The sequence below is a fragment of the Strongylocentrotus purpuratus genome, unplaced genomic scaffold, assembly GCF_000002235.5.
Source record: "Strongylocentrotus purpuratus isolate Spur 01 unplaced genomic scaffold, Spur_5.0 spur5_scaffold_12, whole genome shotgun sequence".
Lineage (NCBI taxonomy): Eukaryota > Metazoa > Echinodermata > Echinoidea > Camarodonta > Strongylocentrotidae > Strongylocentrotus > Strongylocentrotus purpuratus.
The window spans coordinates 13,917,154-13,945,085 of NW_022145597.1; the positions used below are offsets into that span (position 1 = coordinate 13,917,154).

At 36.6% G+C, this 27,932-nt stretch overlaps 1 protein-coding gene across 2 annotated transcripts in view; it reads left to right on the forward strand.

Annotated features, from left to right (window-relative positions):
- LOC579053 (FERM, ARHGEF and pleckstrin domain-containing protein 1) overlaps positions 1 to 27,932 on the forward strand; it is a 99,529-nt gene that overhangs the window by 29,510 nt on the left and 42,087 nt on the right. For both annotated transcript variants that reach the window (XM_030981863.1, XM_030981864.1), the window contains exons 3-4: positions 13,090 to 13,194; positions 14,624 to 14,666. In XM_030981863.1, coding sequence (XP_030837723.1) covers positions 13,090 to 13,194; positions 14,624 to 14,666 — 148 coding nt within the window. The remainder of the gene's footprint in view (positions 1 to 13,089; positions 13,195 to 14,623; positions 14,667 to 27,932) is intronic.

The window sequence follows — 27,932 nt, forward strand, 5'->3', positions numbered from 1 at the left end:
CTCAGTTCCCTTGTGATGTATGTTCACCTTGAATGGCTACTTTACGTAAAGTATATGAAAATACCTTTTTTCTAGAAGTTTAGTTTTTCCTTGAGCTTTCATTTATTTTGAGGGGCTTCTATGAAAATATCCTGCAGACATCTTAATGTCTGTGTTTGACATATATATTTGTAAATTAGAAGTCCGTGCTGTATGCCTTCACCCTTAGTTTCCCCTTGATGTGTCATCATCAATTGTAAACTTTTCATGGAGTATTTTTAATACCATTCTTTTGTATGCCTCCGCCCACTGAATGTCCGTCCCACTTTCTCGTTATTGCAATATATCTCAAGAACCATTTGGTTAAACTTGTTGTTAGTATGTAACACCATAGGAAGACAATTTGAGTGCTAACACTAATTTCCAGTTAATGCATGATGATTCAAGTTATCGTTTAAACACAGCATGATGCAATTCCTATTTTCAAGGACATCTCTCTAGGCGCGTCCTCATCATCTCGAGATTGCCAAATAGCCCGCTATTTCTGATTTGGGAAATAATCATAGAGTTACAAACCGCGTCTTCATCAGCTCGAGATTCGACCTCTAAACTTGAAACTCGACCTTGAGAAATTAGCTTGAGATATTTTGCTCAGCGTTCACGCATAGTGCGAGTCTTCAGTCTGTTGAAGACGCACCTGACAAATAGCGGGATATTTTGCAAACTATCCCAAGATATCTTGGGATGACAATCCCGACCAAATATCCCGCTAATTGCAACTTCGGGCTGATGAAGACGCAAATTAGCTGAATAGTTTGCGATCGGAATAGTTAAAAAAGCGGGATATTTGGCAAGCTCGAGCTAGTGAAGCCAGGCCTTGTGTGATATGAGAATGAGATGCTCCAGGATATCATCCCCTTAGTGAGATCGAGACAGGTAATTGCCTGGTGGTATATTTCTGACAATTAACAAACCCACAACTCCACGTCTTCAGCCACAGACCCAATAATCTACCTAACCCTAAACCTAACCTAACCTAAGACCCAGATTGAAACCCAAGCTCTAACAGTATATCTCTCATAAAAAATGTCAGTAATTTGTGTCGTGTGAATGAGGCCTCGTGATGGTTCAGGTTTTGGTTTAGACGCAGCATGATGCAATTCCTATGACTCTGTCCATTTCCAAGGATATCTCTGCGTGAGGTGAGATGCTCTAGAACCTTATCGTGAAAGGGAGATTCCAGTCATAGCTTGATGATGATGCACATCATGGAAAGACATACATGATGGGTTAGGAGCTTATTAAAGGCATTGTCAGTTTTTAAAGAATATTTGTGCAATTATATTTTTTTAGTCACTGAAATTATTATCTGTTTGGCTGGTAGTATCTTTTCTCCTCATTTTAGAATGAACACACTATCTTTTGGTGGCAGTATTCCTACACATATTACAGAAGTTTACCTGTGAGAAATCGAAGGGATCTTTACTTCTCACATCAAAATAATTCATATGTTTACCATTTAACAAATGCCACTCAAAGCATGGACCTACTATTAGAAGGATGCCGTCAGGAATTTAACACTGTCTTGTGCCAAGAAAGTAATTGCGATTCGACTACAAGCCAGAGTTAAAGGCCCTCGTACACCTTGAGCTATCCCCTTCTAGATACGAGAGATAGCTCTTTTATTTGTCACTACTTCATAATTCATCTCACAATTTATTGGGCAAAGGAGGGGGCTCTATTACAATTAATTACATGAACCGTGCATGGTGGCGATTCGCCTGCGTGCGTGTGAGAGAGCGAGTGCCTGCGTCGTCGTGTGTTGGCGGTTGGTGTGTGCCGCTCCACACTTCTCGAGGGAAAGGATCGATTCAGCATGTGAAGCAATGGGATGCGTGCCACTGCAGACTTCAGGCACCTAGGCTACTGGATCAGGCCCCAGGAAGAAAAGCATCGTAATCCAATCTTATTTAATCCATAAATTATTTCATATAGTGCCTTTTCCCTGCAGTTATGAAGCACTTAAAGAAATGCGCATGTATGCTGTCGATCAATAGGCCTAGTGTAGAGTATGGGAAAGTACATATATCTTGCAAGGTTACTAGCAACCAAAATTGACCTTTCATTTTCAGCTTCCATGGCTTATAATGTCAAAATATATTCATATTAATATTTCACTTTCACATTTTTTATGTTAAACGTCAATGCTTAACAAATAAATAATCCAGGAAGTATTGCTTCTCAAGGATATTAATATTCAGACCGACAAAAATATTTCATGCATTTGTCTCTTCTAGAAATTTAAGGAAATAAGTAGTTGAGTGGGTAGTGCTACTTGCATGGATTGTGTGAAGTTGGTGATGAGTTCAATTCATAGTTCGTCAGCTTTCTGGATTTTGTCTCAATCTGATTTAATGTACCGGTATTGACAATGAAGTTGAAAATTGGGCTACTAAATAAACACTCCTCATTTCTTAATCCTACTTATTCAGTTCCATTCTTTGCGCTGCATAATGCAGTACGGTACGGACTGTAGAAGCCCAGCTTGGTGACTGACTTCAGCTAAAGTCAAGCCAATTCTTCTCCCTTCATCCTGAAATAAACGTGAATTGTACAGCTGTCACTTCACATCATAACATTTACTCTATCACGTTCGAAGATAGAGCCTGGATTCAGAGACTACAGCCCTACCAGTCTCGTGTGTTTTGGTTCACTTCTCTTCTCAGTTAGCGCTTAATAGAAACAGACTTTCTTCACTGATAGATGATCAAGGGCAGGTCCAAGCTATTTGCTTTGTGACGTACGGGACATTCAGAGACTTTAAACAAGAAATAACAATGGATGACATTATTTATATGACTATCTTTTGGTATGAGTCTGTGGCTATTATGGGCTAGTTCATTTGTGGAAAGTTTTAGTTCTGACCAATTCATAAATTAATTTTTAATGTAATTAATGTGCTGTGTGACGTACGGGACCAGAGAATTTCTGACTTTTTCAAAAATAAGTTCATCATAAAAGTTCTCTGAATTTATTAAGTTATGAGATTTATGGTAATGATATCTTAATTCATTATGGAATCAAGCATTAATCACAACTATTACCATATTTTTCTGACCTTTCGTTATTATGTAATATACCAAAACATAAATGTGTGCATGTGACGTACGGGACACGTGACGTACGGGACAACTTTTCCCTATGGGAAAATGCATTGAAATGGAGAATTTTCGTCAAAATTTGTTAAATGTGAACAATTTTAACTTAAATCAGTGACAATTAGAGTGTTTTAGAACCCAATTAGATCCTCTGACCATCACTTAATATCATCTGTGTTAATTTATGAGGTAAATCAATACAAATATTACTTTAACAAAGAAAACAAATTGAATTAATATTCATACACACTATATTACCATTTTAATTCCATTTACCCATCTATCATGTGCAGTCATGCTTCTTTTCTCATTTCTTTTATCCATTCCATTCAACATCGCAAAATGTTTTTAAACAATGATTAATGAAAAAAAATGAACTTGAACTTGAACATTTTTATTTAAACTTGTTTGAAACACAGGGGCACACTCGGCACATCATATTTTGTCAAAGAACATTTCTTATGTTCTAAGTGTTTTCTTCATAGCTTGTTTGAATTATTTGATAGTCATATCATAGAATTTTGAAGGAATTCAAAGATAATACTGGACATATTGTCGTTTTTATATCCTTTTATCACAGATTAGAACATGAATATGTTGCTGTCATATATTCAAGAATTTTGATGTACATTAATGTAGCCTACATGTTTGTGAAAGATGGATACAAAAATATAAATCTTGAATGTATTTCGTATTGATTAAAACATCTTATTAACACCACCAGATATACATGTAAGAAATTAAAACCCTAAAGGTTTGTGTGACCTTTTCCACAATTCAAAAGATTAATTTAAAGCAAACTCAACAAAAATGCAAGGGTGTAAAAGTGATAAAAATCTTAAGTGGGTGAGAATGTGAAATACTCAAAAAGGCTATCCTTCCTTAAAAGTTATGATTTAGTTTTTAGGAGATCAGAATTCCCGAGCTGGCTCCATAACATGTACAGTGCATGCTGTAATCCTTTACCATCATATATGACATTTAAATAGAATATAAAAAAACCTCACATGGAGAGCTTGATAGCATACATGTGCTATTCTTACCTGCAGCATCTATGAGTTGTAAAAGCCAGGTTCTGGTGCATCCACTACCATATAATTTCATTAGACTCATTCCAGGAACTAGTACACTATTATGATTTACATATTTAGCATCCTGCCAATGTTGGAGACATCAACTGGCAAAATACCAAAGTTGATAATACCAGGGGTCTGGCTTGAAGACTAATTACATTAACTACAATTACATAAAACAACAACAAAAGTACAAACAAGTAAATTCCTAGAAGGGACCCAGTTGGAATGTTCATATATCCCTGTATACAACAAGTTTCCTAACACAGTATATATTCTCCTTTTAGTCATTTCCTTTTTCACATCTCGCATTGGTTTTATATGGGGTTGTCCCGTACGTCACACACTTGTCCCGTACGTCACATTTCTTAATTTGATTATGTAATCGACACAGAATTTTTGAAATTTTTGTTAAACCTATTTTTTGTTAGGTATTCATCTAAATTAGAACTTCCTAGAATATCTTTAAACAAAAAAATTATTTTCATAATTAAAATTAAACAAATTATGATCAAATTGTGACGTACGGGACATCACACTTTGGAACCTACCTCATTTGCATAATTAATTAATTTTGAAAGTTTTTGTATTTTTTTCCTATTTTCTAGCATGATGGTCTTCATGTCCTGAGATATTTAATTTTAAACAAATAATTCAAATAAGATACAAAAATAAAAATGTAATGTCCCGTACGTCACGCTAATTAATACAAATCGAAGTTCGTGACCTTGGCACTCTTCGTACTTTGATAATTTTTTCAATTTTTTATCAGATTCATAAAATTCATAGTTTCAGCTTTAAAATGAGGTATAGTTTGTTAAATATATATAAAGATGAAATTTGACCTCCAGAGGGGACAATAGCTTGGACCTGCCCTCAAATGGATTTTTTTTTCCTCTCATAGCCATTCAGACCAGAGGAAATTTATATGAAACGTTGTATAAAGAATTGTTGCAATGCAAAAGGGGCGTTCACTTCACACTGGATAACAACATTGTATAAAGAAGCGTAATAAAGAAAATATTTTGAAGAGATACACTGTAGTTGACAGGACAGCATTCCAATCATCACTGCACACTCACAATATAATCCCCCGCCCAGTAATGTAGGGTTTTCATATAATTCAGTGTTCACATGAGAACTGGAGCCTGATTCTTTATTGAGTTTTAATTTGTAATGACACTCGAGGCTTGTTGAGATTTGATGCAGTAAACTTGCTACGGTGAAGTTGCTGTGGTTTTTTGAATGTGCAAACGAATGGATACTGCAAACCACTAAAGACTTCCGCGTTATTTCTAATCAAGCCTAAGACATACATGTACATATTGCTGTATAAAACATTATGTTTTACGATGTTAAGACTAGAAAAATTGAATTACTGGTGATTGTGGTATAGCTATATGATTTTTGTATATCGGTATGCTGAATTTGGGTTGTCTGAAAGGGGTTTTGTGATGGACTGGATAGCCTTCAGCGTACTGCTCAAAATGCATGCTGGGAGACATCACTGAACATTTTTGCAGGACCGTTGCTCGTCCTCCGTGTCTGTGTATCTATAGGACAGATGCCAACCGTGCGAGCTTGGCCCAGAAAAGAGTCTGTGATGTTTCCCTGCTCTGCCTGTGTATGGTGCATGTCATTTGTGTGGAATAGTAGAGGCAAGGCTCTACATTGTACTTTCTTTACTTGTGGGTGGACATTCAGTCCGTAATGAGTATTGGTGTTCGAACTGGCCATACTATTTGCTTGTCCTTACCCCATCGTATCACTAGTAAAGGGCGGATTGGAGAGAAATTAAGCTTTTTAGTTTCATCCAGGCCTGCAAGATGTACATTTAGTACAGATTATTAACTAATTTTTTTCTTTCTTATGTTGCCTGAAAAGTCCAGCTTTTTTTTGAAGAGCCATCCATTTGCTATTATCAACTTTATGCCATGTCTCTTCTCTACCCTACTTTTGTTCCAGTAGTATAAATCGTCTTTCAAAAACTTGATGGTTTATCAAATTGTTTTTTCTACAAATGTAAATGGGCCCACTGATTGCATTGGCTAGTGGGGAGGTTGTGGAATTGCTTATAAATTAGAAGACGTAATATTTCAATTTGAGAAGAAAAATAATGACAATACACCTTGATTGGGGGGAAATATTTGAAAGCACCTGATGGCCATTTAAAAAAAAAAGTAGATTTATGAAATATGTGCTACAAAAGATGAACGTAAAACATTTCAAAAACTGAGAGATGTAACGGTTGCAAAGCACATCGCTCTCCAAATCACTGCCGATTTCTCAGCCAGACTTCAAGTCTAATTATCCATCCCATGTGTAATGATTAACCTCGCATCCTCTCTGCTTTACGCCGCATTAGTAACCTATCAGTGATTCTAAGTAGGAATACAGGGGGGCTTCCTAGATTCATTATCGCCTGAAAGAAAATGTTCACCTGCGACTCATAATCACTTCCCTGGATGGACCCCATTTTAAACCTGCGTTAGACTGCCAGCTTGTATACATGTATGTAGCTATACGATGAGTAATTAATTTCGTGAGGGTCCTGCTATATGTTAAGACATTTGTTTTTAGATTTGGGGGACTTTATGAGATTTTGGAAGGTAATTTGCCTCTTAACCCTGATACCTGTAATCATGATCTTAATCTTGAACTTGGATACCCTTGTTTTGTGGAAACTAGATTGATTGAGATAATTTTATGTTCTTAAGTCAAATACAAATTGTAGGTTTAGTGTGTAAAAATTACAAAAGACCAAAGTTCCAATTTGTTTGAAAAATCCTGCTCCAGCTAATGCACATACATTCTCAGGTACATTACATTCTCAGATACATGTACATTAGATTCTCAGGTACATTAGATTCTCAGGTACATTAGATTCTCAGGTACATTAGATTCTCAGGTACATTACATTCTCAGGTACATTACATTCTCAGACCTGTACATTACATTCTCAGGTACATTAGATTCTCATGTACATTACATTCTCAGGTACATTGCATTGCATTCTCAGACCTGTACATTACATTCTCAGGTACATTAGATTCTCAGTACATTACATTCTTAGGTAAATTACATTCTCAGGTACATTACGTGTACATGTACTGAGAAGCATTATATGGTCACGTGCCGTATTATGCATATCAGTTATGGGGGAAAAGGCAACTACCGTGTACACCCTAAGACATCGTGTATTCTCTGGTACACCTACATGTATGCACATTATGCCGTGTGCGTAGCGCTAATTTCCAATAATCCGCCGTCGATGAATCTAGCAGGAATTGGCTGGAGGTTTCCTGTCTTATTCTAATTGCTTGACAGAATGTGTGTCGGCAGCTGTAAAACCTGTCAAGTTTCTAGGTGCCTTTGTCAGGGCTGCCGCACCTTCACAGTGAAAATTAAAGAGAAGGTTGTCTTTTGATCAAGGTGGAAAATAATCCGTGAGATTTCTCTTCCTTATTGGCCCGAATTCACAAAGGAGGTTTGTCGACAAACCAAGGTTTATGTACGTCATATGACGCGTTTTGACGCGTTTTTTACAAACCTGGTTTGTAAATAACAAAAGGAGGTTTGTCGAAACAAAAGGAAGTTTGTCGACAAACTCCTTTGTGAATTCGGGGCCTATATGTTTATTTGGAAGAAAATCACAAAAGAAATCACTCTCAAAATGTCCTCATTTTTTATTATGATAAGAAAGGGTAGAGGTTTTTTAAACATGTAGACTAAAAATCTGTGTGTAGTCCCATTCACCCATTTTTGTGTGCAGCGCATGTTATTTCCAGCAAGATTGAGTCACTTGATTTCATCTTGATGATTCTAAAGCTTCTCACTACACATTGGTTTTTATGTATCACTTAATCTACACTTAACCCTTCAGAATGCTTTCAAAGTTCTAGACGGTTTCTTTTGCAACGTACATGTACATTAATTGCATCCTTAATCCTTATCCTTAAAAGTACCAGTCATCATCGACTTCAATTAATCATTAGGGAAATTTTTGAAAAAAAATCAACTTTTTCAAATCAAAATAGAATGTGTGCCAGCAGCTCTACAAAACCATAAAGTTTGTAGGCACCTTATTCACCATCAAGGTGAAATTAAAAGGTACTTGTTAGCATTAATTTGAACTTATTCAAGATTTTACTAATAAAATGTCCCGACTGTTTTCTGTCTTAACTTCTAATTCATAATTCTATATTATACACTCAAAGTGCAGTGAAAGTATTACTCCAGCTTTTAGCAAAAATACATGCATTATTCAGAGTGTGGCTTTACTACAAATCCCTGAAGATCAGGTACGTGCAAAGGCAGAGGATGGCAATTTTAATGTCTCTGAAGGAGGGGAAAAAATGAAACGAAAACAAAGTCGATATGCCTCTGCTCTTAATGAGTCCCTACAGTGACACATTTAGATGAATACAAAATGGTTATTCGCCCTTGTTTTCTGTGAACCCAGAAAACACGATAGTTGATTTGTGGAGCAGAACTTGTTGAATGTTGTAAGATGGGGAATGCTCCTTAATAATATGAAATTATGAAATATTATTTTCAATTGTGTATGGGTAGAGTTTTGAAAGGGGTCAGTGGCATTGTGGAAAGCAGTAGTGAAATAAAGAAGATTTGTGGGTATTGGGGTCATATCTTTAGGAAGGAAATCGATTCTTATTTTAATGGCTGCAAATGGAATTTGTTATTGTTCACAATTGATTTTTAGAGTGAGCCATGCATAGTTTTGAAAAGGAAATATTTTAATGATCCTGAACTATTTCCCTGCGTGATGAGCCATGACTCCATGTAGCTTTATTAAACAGTCCAACTTTTTACTGTCCCACGCATTAGTTTCCACGTGTGTCCCTCGTCATTTTCCTGTGCATGGGTTTGAAACGGTAGTTGGTTCTATGAATAGAAACTGTCTAGTCGTCCAACGCCCTGAAGTGATTAGGAAGCAGACCATTAATGCTCTATTCAAAGTCAGCGGACTGCAAGACTGAGTGGAGGAAGGCCAAAAATAGCAGAGTTTACAGAAAGTTCATTTAAAGTAATTTAGAGCAGGTAGTTTGGATGTCACCAGCTACTGGTATCTAAATACTTCTTTTGATTTAGTTTATAGTTTGAAACGGAGGCTTTCGAGAGATGTTTCACTGCTTTGTGTTATTTTTTTCCCTGCCATAAAATTATGTAAATGAAAAGGAATGTACATGTAGAATATTGTTCTTCAAGTGGCACTCAATGTGGTCAAATCTAGCTAATTGCTTGTAACTTCTAGGTTTTAAAGTTACCATATATTTGTAAGCCAGTCCTACAAACTCCTTAGTTATTCTACTTCTAATCAATCAATCACAAAGAACTGACAAGTGCTTTTGAAGGGTTGGAAAAACTTTGAATAATTTAGAGTGATATTTTTATCTTGAATCAGTCTAATTTAAATTAATCAGTTTCCCGATTAACTTGACTAATTCCTCTAATAGTAGCATACAACTTTTTAAAATTGTACAAAGGACTTTTGCCTCGCTGTATGACTTGTGGCACAGCAATTCTACACTGCTTCCAAATACCTGTCAATCTGATGTAACCCAATCCATGCGTAGGAAGAGTGCAAGTCTAGCTTGCTTGCTCGGTTCATGCCAGATCTCATCATCGACAAGTTCTAGATCGTTTCCAAATTGGCCGCCCGATCCCTTCTCTCCTCTCCAATAGGGCTTCCAGTAGTACGACGTAATGACCTCTTTCTACCCTCGTTACGAGGGGCGACAATGACTAGTCTGAAAATGTGTACCTGATGTGAGCTTCGTAACGAAAACGCCTCAGAAAAACAAAGATGATGATAAGTCTGTGGCAAGGAGTGATTTACATGTATTCCTGAAGGTTGTCTCTTAATGTTTCAAATGAACATGACTGTCAGTTGCCATATTATGTGATTTTTTGAGAAATGCTTATTTTTCAGGTAAAGGGCCTAAAATCAGGCCTTGCAAATGTTTCCAAGCCATGATATTCCTGGATTTTCTAGGGTGCTCAGTAGCCCATGGTAGACGACCTGCATACCTTCTCATAAATTCTGTCTGGCATTTATATTTAATGTATCATGAGTCTTGACAGGCATTATTGTAAAAGGTTTTTCTTTTAATGATAAATCAAAAGCAATTGCCCTTAACTCCTGTCTGATTTGAAACCGGAGACTTTCTCAACCTGAAACTTTCGCAAATTTGAAAAATTAGATGTTGCCAGTTTTAAAGCCACTTGGAAGCCTTAAACTTCACGACAGACACTGGTTCATATCAGAAAGTTGTAGGAAAACTTCTGATTTTTATAGAGTACTGTATGTACTTATTTACTGGTAGAAATCTTCTCTTGTATGGAATCATATTGCCATCTTCCATTCCAAATCCAAACAATATCATGACAAGTCGGACAATGCTCATGATCCAAGCACCATCATAACGCCAATATGTTGAAATGGGGTAATAAATAATGGTGAAGGAGATTGTGGTGGCTTTTAAGGGTGCGTTTAATCGACACTTTTTCACCCTAGAATCACGGTTTCTAAAGACGTTTAGTTTAAAACGCAATGCGTTCAAGCGATTTTTTCGTCGGTCGTAAAAATAAACGTGTTTGAAAACACAAACATGAAACGCTGAAAAAGATGCGTTTTGTATCATGATTCAAAAGAATCACGGTCGCTAAAATTCGATTGAACGGACGGAGTTCTCAATCATGATTGTATGACGAAGCCTCTTCCGGTTTGGGAAAAACCGCGCGCCCGCTTTGCATGCAATTTGCGTTCACTATACCATCGTGGCCTGTTCCGTTATGTTATTCCTTGTTTTTCCTTCTATCATTTTTTCTTTCTGTCTTTCCTTATGTTATTCTTTGTTTCTTCCTTCTATTCTTATGTTATTCTTTGTTTTTTTCCTTCTATCACCTTTTCTTTGTTTTTATCATTCTATCATTTGCTCTTTCTGTCTTTCCTTATGTTATTCTTTGTTTCTTCCTTCTATTCTTATGTTATTCTTTGTTTTTTTTCCTTCTATCACCTTTTCTTATGTTATTCTTTGTTTTCATCATTCTATCATTTGCTCTTTCTGTCTTTCCTTATGTTATTCTTTGTTTCTTCCTTCTATACTTATGTTATTCTTTGTTTTTTCCTTCTATCACCTTTTCTTATGTAATTCTTTGTTTTAAGCATTCTATCAATTTCTCTTTCTGTCTTTCTTTATGTTATTCTTTGTTTCTTCCTTCTATCATCTTCTCTTATGTTATTCTTTGTTTTTATAATTCTATCACTTTCTCTTATGTTATTCTTTGTTTTAATCATTCTGTTACTTTCTCTTTCTATCTTTCCTTATGTTATTCTTTGATTCTTCCTTCTTTTACCTTCTCTTATGTTATTCTTTGTTTTAATCATTCTATCACTTTCTCTTTCTGTTCTTCCTTATGTCATTCTTTGTTCCTTCCTTTTTTCACATTCTCTTTCTGTCTTTCCTTATGTTATTCTTTGTTTCTTCCTTCTATTTTTATGTTATTCTTTGTTTTTTCCTTCTATTACCTTCTCTTTTGTTATTCTTTGTTTCTTCCTTCTATTCTTATGTTATGCTTTGTTTTTTCCTTCTATCACCTTTTATGTTATTCTTTGTTTTAAGCATCCTATCACTCTCTCTTTCTGTCTTTCTGTCTTTCCTTATGTTATTCTTCGATTCTTCCTTCTTTCACCTTCTCTTATGTTATTCTTTGTTTTAATCATTCTATCGACTTTATCTTTCTGTCTTTCCTTATGTTATTCTTTGTTTCTTCCTTCTATCACCTTCTCATTCTTTGTCTTATTATTGCGATCTATGCTCAAAACAGCAGTCGACAGTCGGCCGTAAACAATTCCAGAAAGCGCGCGCCGAAGTTCCTGGGCCATACTGCGCAGTGTGATGCGCAGTGGTTTGGCTCGCAATGAGCTAGAATCAGCGTTGATGAAAAATCGCTTGAACGCAAACCGCAGTGACCTTGCTTTTTGTAACGGCGTTTTGAATTGTGATTCATGTTTGTGATTCTAGCTTCGAAAATTCGATTGAACGCACCCTAAGATACACTTTGTTTATCTTCATTTTTATTAACAGCACATTGCCCAGGGGTATATTTTTGTACTCCATTTGAGGTCATTTCCAGGTCACTATCGGCATGGCTAGGTCTATTTTTACCCCTGCAGTTTGACGTTCCTCTAGTCCAATATGGTATAACACCTACCAGGATTTGGGATCAGGTATTACTGTAATGGGGTGTGGCACAGATCTACGTACACATGTTCGACTAATGATAATATCCTCATGTCCAAGTATAATTACATTCTCATTATGTTAAAAGTATTGTAAAGAAATGTTCAGTGTTCATAATATTTTGTTATAACTCTCTTCCGATCAGTCTTATGATTTAAACATAATCATTACAATTTTAGATAAATTTGTATTTTAGATACATTTATTTTAGATAAATTTGTATTGATTAATGACAAATACTTTAAACAAAATGTTTTGTTGTATTTGAAATAATACCAGATTTTCTTCATACTCTACACTAGTTCCCTGAGTACGATGTCATTCTTATTTTCCTTTTGCGATTAATCAAATAAATAGCATCATGACTGCTACTAATTGCTAATAAATATGAATCGAATCCCAAACTAAATGCTCATCGTTAAAATTATAAATGATTTGAAATCTTCCATTGTCTCTGTCACTTGATTACCTTCAATTTCAAAGTAATATTTATTTTGTACCTGGGATTTATATAAAAAAACGCTCTGAACAGAGTACTATCAAAAGTATCATTTAATGAGAGTGTGTAAAACTGTACTCATTTCCTTTTTCTTCTCATTTTTTTTCTTATTACAGCAAAATGCGACAGGAACGGATGTGTTCCTTGAATGTTGTCGGTGTCTCAATCTCTATGAGATGGACTACTTTGGTTTGGAATATTACACAAAGGGAGATCATTTGGTAAGTTACATATTTTTTTTTAAGGGAAAGGTCACCCTCATATTAATTTTGTTTCAATAAAGACAGAAAGATGATAGAAACAGATCCGTGTTTTCAGAAATTTTAGACCAGCAAACAATTCATGAGATCATTGTCCTAGCGGTGTTTTTGTTGTTGATACTCACTCAAAATTCAATATTCTTCTGGTTAGAAGCCTTCCAAATAGGCTATTTTTCGTAATTTTATCAAATTTGATGCACAAATCTTTGCTAATTGCCTCGTTTCAAATGATTCAATTTACCTGCTACAAATAATTGTATTGCAATAGTCAGAATACAAATTGCATACATTCTGTGTTGTTAGGCAGGACAAGCTGTAATGTGTGTTCTACCTAGCAACAGTTAATGAATATAATCTCAGTATGACTATTGAATTACATTAATTGTAACAGGTGAATGCAATAATCTGTAACATGGCACTTAACAAAGATTGATGCATTAAATTTGATAACATCACGAATATGGTTTATTTGATAACGTAGAACTGTGCAAGGTTATAAACGTCATTTCATTATATGAATCGATCTCAACATGACTCTGATTTCTATAGTAACTCTGTACTAGTGATTGCAACTCTGCGATTGATCATTTCAACAGAGGACATGCAATTGATATGGATCGATCGCAATACTTTTAAACCATGTCCTTGAGGGATAGCAGAATGTTTGTATTTTGTTTTTATTTGTTAACTGATTCTGCTTCTATCATAATGTAGAGGATATTCAACTACACGTATTCCAGACTAGGTGTTCTATTTCCAAAATAAACTACATTTCACCTTTGGAAAAAGGAAGATTAAACTTGGTTTACGTATGATCAATATGGTATTTGATTACTATGATATTTTCATGATCACACCTCAGCCACTTGCAGAGGTATGGCTAGACCATTTTAAATTTGGAGGGGGGGGGGGGGGGGAGAATTCAACCAAATTTGCCAACAAGATAACTGAACGTTTTCAAACAAGCTGGAAAAATGATCATTTGTATTTTACACTGTTGACAGCCTATACAAATGTTGAGTTTGGATGGAGGAGAGGTTGGAAGGGGTGAGGAGGGGGGAGGGGTCACTCACTGCCACCCCCCCCCCCCTCTTTATTAATTTTCTTGACTGCATGGTATGAACTATACATTGTTCAAACCCATTGTGGTTTATACAGCCATATGGTAGAAGATAAATAATGTCATTCTGTAAATCACTCTCCTTGAAAGTGATTCATGCCCTATCATCGCTATAAATGGCACACAAATAATTGGGAATGTAATATATTTGATTGCTTTGCCATTGTCGAACAATACAACCGTTTATTTTGAGTTGGAAGTAGTTGAGAGCTTTCTATGACGTTTCTTCATTTTATTTTCTCATTTTTGTTCGCTTTTATTTTTACATAGGTTTGGCTTGAGCAAGATAAGCCTGTACTCAAACAAATGTTAGGTGAGTAAAATATGGTTAAATACAAAATTTTAAAATCCTTTCATGCGGATGCCATTTTTCAGGCAAAAGTCCTGAATTTTAGGCTCATGCAAGTGTTTTCATCAATCTCCTGCCATATTTCAGGCTTTTCTGGCGTTGAAAAAAAATAGCTAATTTCAGATGGTTTTCCCTTTCTCTCTCTAATTAGTTCTGTGTGACATCCATGCTTTCAGTGTTTTAGATGGTTCAATGTTGTATCTATTTTTATATATTGATGGAAGCTTATGGAAACTAACTTGCCATACCCCATGTGAAGTTTGTTACAGTTTATTTAAACTGCTTTTAACGTGTTGAACAATGAAAATTGCCTGCAAGGATTGAATGTGCAGAAATTTTATGTATGCAAGTAAATAAAGTGGAGTATGGTTGTATTTCCTCCTTGGAAGTTACTTCTATTACCCCCCCCCCCCACACACACACACACACACACACACACACACCATAATTGTTGTTGTTGTTGTTGGTGTAGTTACCCCAAGCCTCAGGATTAATGTCAACTAAATTTGGATTTACACCTGTGGGAAATGTTTACAACTTTAAAAGTAAACGAACAAGGTCACGATCTCCCTCTGAACTGAGATGACTCTCTGTCTGAAACGGCTAGCAAGTTGGGGATCCTGCATTTAAAACTTTTGACTTGTCAGACACATTTTGTACAAACATAGAGATCTTTCGGAGGAGGAGGAGGACAGAACTTGACAAAGTCAAATCTTTTGGAGCGTTATTTATGTGGGTCAGATAAGAGCACAAAAGCCGTAGGAGTGAATCATTCTTAGTAAATCTGAGGGTGTACACAAAAGAATTGGAGAACAAAAGGTTTGTTTGGAAGAGACTTGAAAAGCTCTGTGGATGTAGCCCTTTTTTTTTTTGTACTCTACACCCACCTCATCCTAACCTGTGCATTGACATTGAGGTACACCTGTGTTCTGAATTAGATGTAGTCTGGTGTTTCAGACTCTATGTCCCGAATTCACAAAGGGGGTTTGTCAACAAACCTAGGTTTATGTGCATCATATGACACATTTCGACGAGTTCCTTGGTTTGAAACGCATCATATGACACACATAAACCAAGGTTAATTGACAAACCTCCTTTTCGAATTTGGACCTTTATGTAGGATGTTACAGAGTAGTAGAGTACAGAGCATATTAGAAGTCATTCAGTATTGTAGGAAACAAATATCTTGTATGTTTGCAGCACATGCATCTTACAGTAGTTGCTTGCTGTAACCTTTTGAGTAACAGTAGGATGTTACTGGAAATTACATTAGCTGTGTAGTCTGTAGATCATACACCTTGATTATTCATACAGTAGATCACTGATCTGGACCGAATTTTAATGATACGCTCCATTTGTAGACCTTCTATGGCAATTTGGTTCGGTAGTAGAGTATTGTTTGCCGAGAGTCAGAAGGCGTTAACTTTGAACTTTAAAAATGTGACATAATGCTCATTTTTGCTCTCAACAAGAACTAGATCCAAGTTTGTTTGTTTGTTCTTTTTTTTAAATAATCTTTATTGCTTATTTACACCTTTTGGAGCTACCTTTATGATCATTTATAAATATTTGGAAAAGTCATCCATAATAATAATATTTACATCTATTTTGCACATGTACATGTACTGTAAGTTCCTTACATTTATTTCATTGTGTATCAACTTTTAAAAAGTCTGAAAGTACAGACAATTCTGGCTTGTTTATATAGATTTTTCAATTCAATGAACTATTTGGGCATCAAATCTGAACACAAAGCACCAAATCTCGACACAAAGCACCAAATCTCAACACAAAGCACCAAATCTCAACCAAAGCACCGAATCTAAACGTAAAAGTTGTTAAGATGTCAATTGGAGATTAGAAAAGTTCTGCTCTCACTGTTACAGATTCCCAGATCTGATGGGCTTTATGCAAGTATTGGTAGTTAATAGTGACTAACAGTTGTGAATTCGTGAAAAGCCACAACCACAATCACTACCAATTATATACTTTAGAATCATTACCATTCCATTTGCCTGAATCATGAACATACTACTGATAATCACAATATTGATAATATAAGAACTATTTTGGGAGAAACAAATGAAACTAATATACTGAAGTACCCCATTATGATCATCGTAGTCTCAAACTGCGTTGCATGACCCAGTGACAGCTTGTGCTAGAATGTATTAATGCCATTCGTTCAACAAATCACATGAATTTCCCCCTGTTTGCATATAAGCACGCCAAATCATATACCTGTAGTTATCATGTTGATATTCTGATAGAAACGAAGACCATTGGAAAAGCATCGCATAATCATCCAATCTTCAAATAGAAATGTCAGGAGCAGCCGTTGCCCACTTTTGAAATTTGAAGCAGTCCCACCTTCCCAGGTACCAACATGGATAAAGATTAGTTGGTTTTGTTCAGGTCATGTACAGGCATAATAAAGGTACATGTATGATCTATTGGTTTTTGTAGGCATTAAAAAAAAAAAAACGCAACATGGATACAGATTGGTTAGTTTTGTGCAGGTCATCTAGGTCTAATAAAGTTATGGGCTATTGGTTTTGCAGGGATTACATACTTGAAAATATGAATGAGCCTCAGCCATTATGGTGATTTATATTTTTTTGTGTGTAGTTTATGACGGGCCAAGCATGCCAATAGTTGTACGTATAGTTGTACGAATATTGGCCTGTTTGGCCCACCATAGTAGCTGTGGTTATAATGCTTGTTATTGGAGAGGTGGGACCAGGGCTTGAGAAGTTGTTCAGTTTCAGTTTAGAACTTATTACTCATCGGCTAACCTCTCAGCATGGCTCTATCACATGGTGATTGTGAATATAGGAAAGAGGTGGGATGCAGCAACTGTTTGTGTCATGTTTAATATCATGATATATGTCAATGTGAACATTGAAAGATGAGCAAAATTACTTCACAATGCAGAGCATGTTGTCTTATTACTTCTGCCCACACAACATAACCCACATGCTGTCATTGAAATACAAGGCCATGTAGCTTCTGTAAAGCCCCACTGTCATACTTGTAGCTACTTGCTCCCTCTATATAGAAAACTTCCCAAATCGGTGCCTGTTGGTCCCCCATGATCCTCTTTTTCTTATGTTAGTTGAGAGCTGGTTTGATGGGATAGCCACCTGCCCAGTAGTATTGACGGTCTTTAATAGTGTATGCAGGAAGTAATATAGAAGAATGATGTGGGAATGAGAATGCCCAAATAAATAACATTAAAACATGTTTGCCAAAATCTTTGGATGAAGTGAACTTTAAACAAATAGGTCTTTCATTATGCTTATCCAAGCAAAATCAAATGTACTATTTTCAAATTCATGTTGTTGCTTAATACTTTTATATTTAGTTTGATGAATGCTGAAAGCAAATGGGGGTAAATTATATTCTTGTAGTGCACATATCCACCTTGCAAGGTGCTCAAGGCGTTCCAGTATTGCCCTGGCTGTGCTAGGCTACCGATTTCGGTGCTCACAGCATTCAAGGAATTCCTTTCTACCGGTTCCCATTTAAAACATATGAACACCTGGGTGGAGAGTGGCAAATGTACATTAATGTTTTGCCAAAGGAGATTAGTGCCGTGGAGGGACTTGAACCCTTAACCATGTGATTCACAGTCCGAAGACATATCCACTGGACCAAGTCTTGCATGTAAGCCTTTGCATACCGGTACATATGCAAACTTCTAATTGCTAAAGAGTGTCACATTGTTGCGGAATCTATACCTTGCATTGATCAATAGTAAAAGGCACCTCACTTTCACTTTTGCATCTAATAGGTTTTGAAGTGGTTTATTTTTTTCTAGTCGACCTCAAACCAACGATATAATTTGATTTCAGTTTCTAACAATGAAGTCTTTTTTGTGTCCATGACTAATCCATCAAATCAAAAGTTCTTCTATTTAGTTTATAAATACTCCAGTAATTTTTTGTATTGAAGAGTCTCTAGATATCATTGAGTGTTGTGATTCAGTTTCACCGCTATCATGCTCATCATATGACCAAAGAGATGGAACTCACGATAAATCGTCTGCTGAGAAAGTAAAAGTGTGAAACACCCATTTGATTCTAAGCATTTGAAAATACAAACTTTTTTTGGTTTTCATTCAAAATCCTAGTCATACATGTTTGGAAACAAGTTTTCAGGTTGTCCGACTGTCTGATTGCTTCAGGATGTCTGTCTGTCTGTCTGTCTGTCCATCTTTCGTATTGTCCCATTATCATGTCATTCCTATAACTCATTTCTGATATGCATTCAAACTAGAAGATTGGTGTCCATATTCATCAACAGAGATTAAAAAAAAAAAAAAAACCTAGTGTATTCGAGGGTCATTGGGTCAAAGGTTGAAGGTATTCTGAAGTCTTCTGTCTTTATACCTCAGGCACACCAACCAGACCGACCCTAGACCGACTACAGAACGAACAATCAATTGCATTGCTCCTTATTGCTGAAAATTGATCGGTGTGGGGTAGGTGTCGAGTCAGTTTGGCAGTGTGACTGAGTATTAGGTCTGTAAACCCATTAGTAATAGTATTACTTCAACTGCACAATGCTTTTTAATACAACTTTCCCAGCTCTCTGCTGCGACAGGACACCGCAAATGAGTTGCATCATCTGTTGACCATTAGCATGTCTTTCAACAGCCTCCACCAGCCCCGCCCTACACACCCCCATCCCTAGTCTGCGGATACAGACTCTAGTTTGGCACCTCAACACAATTCCATGAAGTCTTGAGCAGAGCCTAGGTCTGTCAGTCTCTGGATGTGTCAGGCGCAGCTTAAGTACAGAGCCTATGGAGTGCGGTAGACCTTGCAGTCGGCATAGTCTTGTAGTTCAGACACTTTGCTATGCTCTACGACTGACGAGGGTTTGAACCTGCAAACTACATCCCGTCCACAGAGTCACATGATGGTACAGCAGCATTCACTCCAAGCACACCATAATGAGGAGCTGTAATTAAATTGCACTTTATAATAACGTCATTAACCAGGGATGGGGCTGCCTTATTCTCCCCCGCTACCGGCCGATTTTCCGCTACGCTTCACAAATTGATTCCCAAGGCCTGGGCGCCCCTTGCGAAGTGTAGCCTTCCCCACGATTCCCCCCATCCACTCACACACTCCGCTGCACAATATCGTTTCTCTACAGAGACTCGCAATTAAATGCAAACATTTAAGGGATCCATGTTCATATTGATCAGACACAGTGCCTCCCTGGGAATTTCTTCAGTATGACCGATACATTACAAGGCAGTTTGTCTGATTTCCGCACAGGAGAATAATTTCCTGAAGCTCTATACACTTCTGCACAGTATCCATTTCATAAAATTGAAGCACTTCTTCAAGTTCTTCTTCAATTGATTAATCAATGACTGATGAAATCATTGCATTGGCATCCATATGCAGTCAAATCTGCTATAGTGACCACCTGTCTACAAAGACCACTTTTTTATTTCCCTTGAAATTGGTTCCTCGTTGAATCATGTACCAAAGGAACCTGTCTACAAAGGCCACTTTTTGTGTTTCCCTAGGGCGGTTTGCTATAGACATGTTTGACTGTAAATGGTTACTAAGGCATACAGGGAATTTAGAAAATTCATAAGTGAATCACGGATATTCGAAAAAGAATCAAATAAGTAAATTTGATATTCTTTCATCTGTTCAGATCCAGAAGGGCATAGATTCATGTACAGTCAAACCTGTCTAGTAAGGCCATAGTAAAATTGCAATGTTGAATATAATGGGAGTTTAAGAAGTACTTTTTGCAAATTTTGTCATATATTTTGATAGAAAAGAGAGATAGATTTAAATTCTCTCAAAGCATTAAATTCCATTTTCAAACAACATTGGTTGTGCTGCGTTATTAAAATATATGAAAAACAGCTTTGATATACATATTGTCTCGATCTAAGATCGGAAATTAGATGTACTATTCCAAATTACACAGGATATTGTGGTAATAAATAATATTACTGCCTAATAAATAATATTACTGCTTAATAAACAATATTACTGCCTAACAAATTGTATTAGTTGGCATGGGCATTTATGAAATTTGATCCAAACAACAATGGCTGGCAATTCTCTTGTTTGCAAGCCTCATATTTCCAGTTTTTTTCCAAGTCCAGGCATTGCATATCATCCGCAAGTTCCTTGGGGAATGATTTAGGCTGTAAATTATGTCAGCTCAAATGGCCCTGTTTACAGATCCGCCGATAAATTTTTAATCAGAAATAGGGTAATTTGGCAGGCTAGTTATAGGCTTTGCTCGCTTCCAAATGTGTTTGGGAAACGAAATACCCAAATATTTATCCATCTCACTTCGAGTGTTGCACAAACTGTATCATTAATTAAACGCTTTTCACAGCTGATTTATCATTGCTATACTGGTTTCCGGGTCGGTTATTGGTGATCTTTTATACTCTCCATTGTTTTAGAAAGACATGGGATTTGTAGAGGGAGCTATTTGAAGTTTGTTGCTAATAAAAAGGAAAAAAAAAAGAAATACCCAAATATTTATCCATCCTACTTGAGGTGTTGCACAAACTGTATCATTAATTAAACGCTTTTCACAGCTGATTTATCATTGCTATACTGGTTTCCGGGTCGGTTATTGGTGATCTTTCATACTCTTCGTTGTTATAGATGACATTTTATGACATAGGATCTCTAGAGGGAGCTATATGAAGTTTGTTGCTAATGGGGGGGGGGGGGGAAGGAAAAGAAGAATAGGTGTCTTACAATGTAGCTATAAATTCTAGTCATTATCATCAACAGCAAGTTTTGTGGAAGTTGGAAATGTTTAGATATTTAACTGTCTACCGTGAGATTTACCTGAAGAAGTCATATATGGCTTGAAGATGTGTGAGCTTCCTTTGGCTTGACAAAGGAAAATTATGTAATTGGTACACAGAGGTGTTCTGAAGACTTACATTAAATCTTATGAAAGATATTTTTACAAACTACCAACGGGCTAAGTATGAACTGAAAGGAATTTTATTCAACGTTAGGTTGTTTTGACAGACTACTGAAAGATACCATGTTGGCTTTTATAGGTTAGGAGGGTGTGCGCCTTAGTTTTGGGTAATCGTCTGGGCAGGAAAACAGAGGGATGTGACTCACCCGAATCAGCAAAGTTTGACTCTAGACACTCCAAAGTCTACCCCTTTTAAAACAGATGTAGCCCTAGCCACATGGAAATATGTGAAACATCTCAAATTAAAATGAAAACCCAAACAAAAATTGATATGATTTTTTTTTTTGGTGCAATTGGTTAAGATTTGCAAAAGTTGCATGCAATGTAATAATTTAATCACAACTGATACAACACAGAATTTTTTACACCCCTGTCCTTCTGCCCGAGATAATCGAGAATCACTTCTGGAAAGTGTCACATCATAAAATCTGTTTTTATAGTATTTATCATTGAACATCAAGAAGAAAAAGGAGGAGGGAGGGGGGGGGGGAGGCTGTGAGTTGAGTGTAAAAATGTCCCAAAATCTTTTTTTTTTAATTACAGAAAAAGAAAAAGGAAAATTGTGTACAAAAATATCATTAATTTCTTTTTTTCACCTAGGTGCCTTCTCCCCTGGGGCACTACTCATAATATTTGATGGGTAGCATATTATTATAGGTACTCTACAAAGATATACAATTTTACAAATGAAAAAGTTGATTGCAACTAAGTTCTCCTTTTTAGTCTGATTTAATTCAAAATTTTACCAGTCCACTTCTCTGATTTTCCACTTTCCTGTAGCGTAGTTGGGTATCAAGGTTGGATTTCCCTTTAAATGCAATCAATTCATTACAGTGTTTTCTCAAGGCAGAAATTTAAAACGTCAACGGGTCTGTGAAATTGGTTTTAATTGCATTACATGGCACTGGTATTCGCTTGCATCGAAAATTGTAAGCAATTGATAATTAGATTCATATGTAGTAGGGAGAATTTAATTGAAGAATATATTGTACCAGGTTTCAATTATTGTCATTCTAATCTCTACATCCAATGGCTACTTTTTCCCTTAATTTCATTAAACAAAATTGAAAAAATTAACATCAGTATTTCTTAAAAGCCAATCAATTATATCTCTTCATTGATACTTTCGTTGAGTTATCAAAACCTGATCAGTTATTTCTCTTTTTATTGATGCTTTCACAATCTCTTTCTCTCATTCTTCCCTATCTCTTTTTCTCTATCTCTCTCTCTCCCCACTCCCTCTCTCTTTCTCTCCCCATCCCCTCCCTCTCTCTCTCTCTCTCTCTCTCTCTCAGCCCCCCCCCCCCCTCTCTCTCTCTTTCTCTCTCTATATATATATATATCTCTATATCTGTCTCTTTCTTTTGCTCTCTAGGTCTTATTTCCTCTCTATTTTCTTGCTTTATTTCATTTGCATCTCCTTTTATGTTTCTATCTTTAGATATATGTATCTCTCTCCATCACTGTCTCCTTGTACTGACATACAGGTAGGCCTACGGGCCAGTAGAGTGCATTGACTTCCGGTCAAACATTACCTATTTTTGTCTGCTGCATGCTACCGGAACATATACTTAAAGAGAAAGTTGTGTTCTGGTCTTTGCGATTGCATTGTGGCATAAAAATTGGGCCTCATTTTTAAACTGTTACTTGTCTTATTTAGAATAAGAAGGCATTTGAAGAACCATGCTTTTCAGGGAACAATTTTTCTCTGATGTTCTTCCATTCTTTACAGCACTTATCTGCGGTATGTATGTAAAGTTTTCCCTACAGTTACGAGAATAAATACAGGGTTACCGATGGAAGAACTAACAAGTTTCCACACTTTGGTTGCCTTGGTTACCCAGGAACTCTTCTGAGGGGAAGACACTCCAAAAGCTCTTCCTGTTATCGGTTTTGACCCTCTTGATCTTTTCTTCCTCCTCCTTCCCCCCTCTGTACTTTATAATCTTCTCTGCATCTCATGTCTAATACCACATCCACTGCTAGACTTAGTTACCAGACCCTAGGATGGATCTATGGGAGTTTTTAAGAGTTTCCAGATTCTGTAAGCCTCACTCAATCAGATTTTGTTGAGATCTTACTTTGTTCAGTAATAACAAAATTATTGATGCCCCTTGTAAATTCGATATTTTGGTGTTTTTTTCGTAACTCAAGATTGAAAGATGGACTGGTTGAATGAGGGCCTTTGTTAAATACTTATAGCTGTACAAGCTTAAATTGGAGGGGGGGGGGGGAATCAATTTTTCAGTTACAAAACTTGGTAAGGGAATGATTGATTTAGTTGTTAACTGTATATTCACAAAACCTGATAGAGGTAATGAAATAACGTTGGTGTGGTTCTTGTTCTGTTAGATTTAATAGCACTTATCGTTCATTAGGCTAGTTTCAAGATTAAGCGCACTTGCTGATGTGTCAAAGCATCTCTGCTTGCAGTCGATGGTGACTTTGAGGAGGAAGACCTCACAAGCAAGACTACACGTTCTGTTTCGCACCAAAAACTCTGTCATAGGGCTTTCCTTCCCAACACCCTTAAAAATGTCAAGTTTAAGCCAAGTGAAAATGGTGCCATCTGGCTAGACACCAAAGGCATCCAACCCCAGTTCAGACTAACAAAATTCATTGTATAACTATACAAGACCCATATAGCTATGATGTATATGTTGATTTTTTTTTTCCAGTCTGAACATCATATTACATAATGCCTTATTATACAATGTTGAAACAGATGTTTGAGCATCGTCACAAATAAAAACTCAATATGTATTATAACTACTTCGAACATCAATCGTTTTCATCCAAATAAATGTGACAGGGTTATTGTGAATGCCCACTCATGATTGGTCAGCTGTCATTTCAGCTCACACGAGACGTATACCATGTAAATGTGAACTGACCACTTTAGAACTAGTTTCTTTACAAAATATTGTTTTATACAATACTTTTTCATGTGTGAACACATGCACATATACCCTTCATGGTATAATGATTCTTTTTACAACTTTTTTTATATATACAAATGTCATTTGAGTTTCTTTGAGTGTGAACAGGCTACCAGATACACAGGAAGGAACTCTTATGTAGACATCCAGGGCAATACACATCCTGTGATACGTACATGTACATAAGTGACACTGCCTTAATAAAAAAAAACAATTGTTTTACAAGTTGACCAGTCATATATTTGTCGTTTTGTCGGATGTATTTTGCACATCAACATTCAAATATTGATATATATTTCAAACATCATTATCGCATCTAATTGGAGACATTAGGTCATTAACTCATTATATATACTTTAATACAGAGTTAATGTCCCTCTACCTCCAAATGGATGATTCAATGGTTGGAGAGTGGGACAGAATATTTTTGCACTAAACTTTGCTGATTGGTTAGCCAAGGTTTTTCCGATAAGCAAATGGACAAAAATCACATCGTATTGGACAGGGGCTTCAATTTTTTCCTTACCCATCATTTCCAAGTCAAGTGCCATATACACATTACACACCTATGGGCATGATTGTTTCTAATTATTGCAAGGAAGCCTGTGTATTGATCAAGAATGAAGATAATTGGTGGCTTCCATTGGGCTAAGGTAAAGGATTAATGAAGAAGAAGAACCATGACATTTCAATAACTATTTCCTGCTGATTAAAGGTGTTTGTACACAAAGGGTGAGTTACTCGAGGTATGTTTCTTGGCAAAGGGCGGGGCAAGTGGTCACTCTTTTACGTCAGCAGTCAGTGACCCTATGAGTATGACTATCATGAATTTAACTTCATATAAAATATCCCCAGGTGATGTCAAGCAATTTGTATCCTCTTGTAAGGAATTCTCTCTTAAATTTGTTTGTATCTATTAAAGTAACTCAGTGCCATGTATCGAAATAGACTTTTGGGCAACGTTTCAAAACGTGAACTTGATAAAGAATCGGGGTCTACTTCACCCATCACCATGAGAATTGTACACAACCATATTTCTCTCCCATCAAGTCACATATATTCAACATCTTAGACCCCGTTCTCACTCACTTTGAAAGTGGTCTTAGACCGCTCCAGAGGAACGGGTCTTGAGGAACGGTTTGCGAGCGTTCACACTCCGAGCAGTTTTTTATGGCTCAAACCGCTCCACGAGTCAAAGTGGTCTTGTTGCTATGGCAGCTCAGGTCAGCAGGTCAATTTTTCGCGCGCGGAATACAAACCGTATGTACCGTACTACATGTTTCGCACCGAAGGTCACTAGCTCACTTCCGTTCAAAGTACGCTTCCGTTCACATTGCACGTTATAGAGCGCTCCAAACCGCTCTTAATAAGACCCGCTCCTCAAGACCACCTCGGAAGGTGGTCTTCTGGAGCGGTCCAGAAGTCCACTTCCTGGACCACTTTGACCGTTCTCACTCACCTAAGAACCGCTCCTGAGGAACGGGTCTTAGTTAGAGCGCTCCAACAAAGTGAGAACGGGGTCTAATTATTCATGCCTTGACCAAGTTTTGTAATTTTTGTATGGGAACAGTTGATCTGTTCTGATTTCTGTTTCTTGAGAAGGTGACTTGAAGCTCACATCTAATAATGTTCAAGAAAGGTCACAATTCAACCAGTCCACCTTTTGTTCTTGGGTTATGAACACACACAAACAAAATATTTAAAAAATCATCAAATTTACAAGGGGTATGAATAATTTAGTCGTGAACTGTATATTATATGATTTTCATAATATCTATCCGATGTCATCGCCCCTTTGCTAATCAATTGTGTCTCTGTAAACAATGTTTCTTTTTACAAATATTCCTGTGGGGTGGGGGAGGCTATGCGAGGAGATCATCTGCCTGGACATGACTTTTGAGTAGACTTGGCTTGTCAGTCTGACGGCTTTGGAGGATCATGACTTGTATCCGTAAAGAGTTTTTGCTAACCTTGTAAAAGGTTACGTAGGTGTAGTCTTCGTATCCAGATTTTAGACTGAAGCCTTCCAGAATGATATACGACTTACATTATCTGTCGCAAGAATTTGTAAAATTTCTTCTTCTTTCCCTCCTCCTCCTTCTCCTTATTTCTTTCTTTTCTTCTTTCCCTCCTCCTCTTCTTCTTTTTTTTTCTTTCTTTTCTTCTTCCTTTTCGTCTTCTTCAATATCTTTCTTCTCCTCCTCCTCCTTCTTCTCCTCCTCCTTCTTCTTCTTCTTTTATTTCTCATTCTTTTTCTTCTATCTCAACTGCTACCCCTTTTTCTTCTTCTTCTTCACTTCTAGAAATTTATGACTTTTGCAAATACATGTACAGCCAAACCTGCTTTAACAACACATGCATTGAAAAAAAAAAAACCTGTCTATACAGACCAAAATATCCCCTTTAAACCCTTTTTAAAGGAGCCTGCATATAAAGACCTTAGCATATGGCGAGGTTTTTTTAATGGATTTTTAAATTTGTTGTTGTTTATTTCCCCTGAGTGGTCTTTGATTTCGATTGTAGTTGTATGTAGGCCTACAACATCAGTATTGCACAAAGTTCCACCGAAATGCAGCTCAATGAAATAAACTTTTCAGTTGTTCGAACGTATTGCATCTAGACTTTCCTTCATTTAGTGTTGAATTTAAAGGTAGAAAAATCTTCAAACCTCTTTTTTTCTTCTGTCTGGACTACAGGAGCTCTCTCAAAACAGGAAGTATTTGACTAACGGTCTAATGAGCTAGGGGGGTTCTGCTTATCTCTTAATTTCCCCCTTCCCTAATCAGAGAGGAAGGGAAGAAAACATTTCAATGTCTGATTTTGTCCTTCAAATCAGTAGGTCCATGTTCAGATGCACAAAAGCAAAAGAGAAAACAAACTTTTGTATTGTCCCCATGTTGTCATCCATTAGTAGTGTATTTAGTACTTGGAGGATGGAATATAACTTGTTAAATATATACTAACATAATATATTGCTACAAGTTTTATTATGAACGATAAAACTTGGCAAATATATTGGCAGTCTCATATTGATCTATTGTATCAAAAGATACACAAGTGTGAGATATCTGAGACGGTCCTTTGTTTATTTCCAATGAATTCTAGTGTAAATATATCTGGAATATATCGTCTGTTTGGAGCCAGAAGGGTGTTAACTCATATAATGTAACACAGAGTTAATGCCCATCTGGTTCCAAACAGACTATGGAAGGATCACTAGACTGTCCAGGCATTGGGCTCAATACAAGTATCCAACCTTGCAGCAGCTTTCCTGCACAGCATCACATGGACTTTGTCTGGT